Below are 2,368 nucleotides of genomic sequence, written 5' to 3' on the forward strand. Positions count from 1 at the left end.
CCTTCTCGTAACACTATTCATTTCCTTCTATCCAAAAGACCTATGACCTAACACAACCCCCACCCTCCCTCCTTAAATTGACAAAATCTTTCCATCTTGTAACCCTCCCCTTCTTATCCTTCCTACCCCATACCCAAGTTTGTGCAACACAGGTTTATTCATTGTTCTTTCTATGTACCAGCCTACTACTGCCCCAACTGGTCATTTACGTTCCAGCCGTGTAAGACAAACAAACCAGTGAGCACACCATGCCGATCCCCCGGTGAGTAAACGCATATCTATATGGTCGCTTTTAAGGACTAGCGGGCTAACCCAGATTTTGGGGGTTCCAGAAATTTTGACCTACACCAAAAATGGGCATTGCCCTACCAATAGAAGGAGTCTGGTTTTATTAAGGTGTATATTTGTTTGGTTACAGAGAAAACTCTTCTTGTCTGTTAAAGAAACTGAACAAGGGGCAAAAACGCTTCCTTCGATTTTTCTCAAAACAGCATTTTTCAGGATAGCCCCCTTGTGCTTAAAGGCAACCACATTGCCTCACACTCCTAACCCTATCCTCAACGCCCCACCCCCTGAAGCGGGTTGTTTGAGGGCGCCACTGGTCCTACTTCTTTTCTTTCCCTCTGTTGTTTTTGTCTGTCAGTCTTGCTTCTTCCCTGCTCTAAATGATCGTTATTGTATCGATGCGCTTCTCTTTACTAAATTTTTTAAAAAGAAATAACCACCCCCTAACTCCACCCTTAACCCAACGTGCCTAGCCCACCCCCCACCCCCTCTCCCACTTTAAAGAAGACCAATCAAGTCTGTAGTCACTTTTCGTATTTTTATCTTATTTTATCTTATTTGTCACTGTCGCAGGATCTCCGATAACCCAGCTCGGGTCGTTTTGTGGAGTTTTCAAGACGTTACATTCAGAGTCCCTAACTCTAAGATATTCTAACAGTATTGATAGGGGCGTTAAACCCATACACTTACTTACACACTTACAGGAACTGGCGATAACTCTGTATCAAGATCAATCAAGTTTTTGATTACTTTTCGTATTATTCATATATTTTATCAAATTTTATCTTATCCTATTTTATCTTGTTTAATTCTATTTTGTTCTGTCCTACCTCACCTCACCTCACATCACCTGGCATTATTTTATTTTATCGTATCTTATCTTATGTTATCTTATCTTATCTTATCTTATATGTGTTTGCCGTTGCCATGGTGATATCTCAGGCTCAATCCCCGCCATGTTTGTCATGGAGTCCATCATGGATCACGTGGCCAAGAGCCTGAACAAGGACCAGCTGGAGGTCAAGAAGGTCAACCTCTTCCAAAAAGGACAGGTGAGTAGTCCTGGCTGTTCGTTTTTTTTCTCTCCCTTTAATTTTCTTTTGGGTTTATCAGTTGACCTCCGCTGACCGCAGTGTGGGTGGTTAATAAAGGATAATATGGCCTTATTCCTCCTTCTTTACTCTCAAACATCTATCGTCATTAGCTTTCATCCTTTTTTTTTTCTTTGTATGATAGCTTCTGGTAATACTTCTAAACTTTTGTGCGTATGTAACGTATTTGTGTTGCATGTGCCATAGAAGTCTTGTAAAAACAAGAACTTATTGTTGAAGACAGGTGTCTGTTGAGTTGTGCCCCCCCCAAAAAAAAAACAAAAAAAACAAACACAAACACCCAACAACAAACAAATACATAAAAGACGCCATTCCGACAGAAAGTATATCAGGAAGAAAGAGATTTGAGAAAAAGTAATAAGAACTCCATCTGGGATTTTAACCTTGAATTTCGGCCTATCAGGTGACTTTTATTTTTATTAAACCACGTTAATCGGCTTGAACTATTGCTCCTCTTAAAACTGTAACTTTTATTTTCATGGAAGAGATGTGTTTTCTCTCATTTTGCACAAGTACTCTTTTTAGGTATTTCATTTTGGGAAGATAATTTCTTTTATTTATTTCCTTATTTCAGAGACATCTCGCTTTTTTGTCCAGCTTCACCCAAAATAGTATGTTTTCAAATTGCATTTCAACTGTTTTACGCCACGTCATAGATCATTTAAATATTTAACAAAAGAATATAGCTCAATCAGATAGATAATACTCTACTTTCAGGTGGCATTTCAACTGTCCGAAATCACAGGTTATTAAATAACACAAACACATCTCTCGCCCCCGCTCCTCCCTTCTCTCCCTCCACCAGACAACACTGAGGGGTCTAGTGCTGGACTACTGCATCATGAGGGAGGTGGTGGCGCAGTTAGAACAGGACATATCACTGGCCAGCAGGAAAGCCGCTGTGGAAGTCTTCAACAAGGTAACAATAAGAAGAAGAAGAAGAAGAAGAAGAAGAAGAAGAAGAAGAAGAA

General features: G+C 39.9%; 1 protein-coding gene across 1 annotated transcript in view; it reads left to right on the forward strand.

The window, feature by feature from the left end:
- LOC101862505 (xanthine dehydrogenase/oxidase) overlaps positions 1-2,368 on the forward strand; it is a gene marked incomplete in the record, with an annotated part of 42,769 nt that overhangs the window by 31,636 nt on the left and 8,765 nt on the right. Inside the window, 3 exon segments of the mRNA XM_013083157.2 lie at positions 182-262; positions 1,228-1,337; positions 2,203-2,316. Coding sequence (XP_012938611.1) covers positions 182-262; positions 1,228-1,337; positions 2,203-2,316 — 305 coding nt within the window.

This window comes from Aplysia californica, unplaced genomic scaffold (assembly GCF_000002075.1).
Source record: "Aplysia californica isolate F4 #8 unplaced genomic scaffold, AplCal3.0 scaffold00214, whole genome shotgun sequence".
In the NCBI taxonomy this organism is placed as follows: domain Eukaryota; kingdom Metazoa; phylum Mollusca; class Gastropoda; order Aplysiida; family Aplysiidae; genus Aplysia; species Aplysia californica.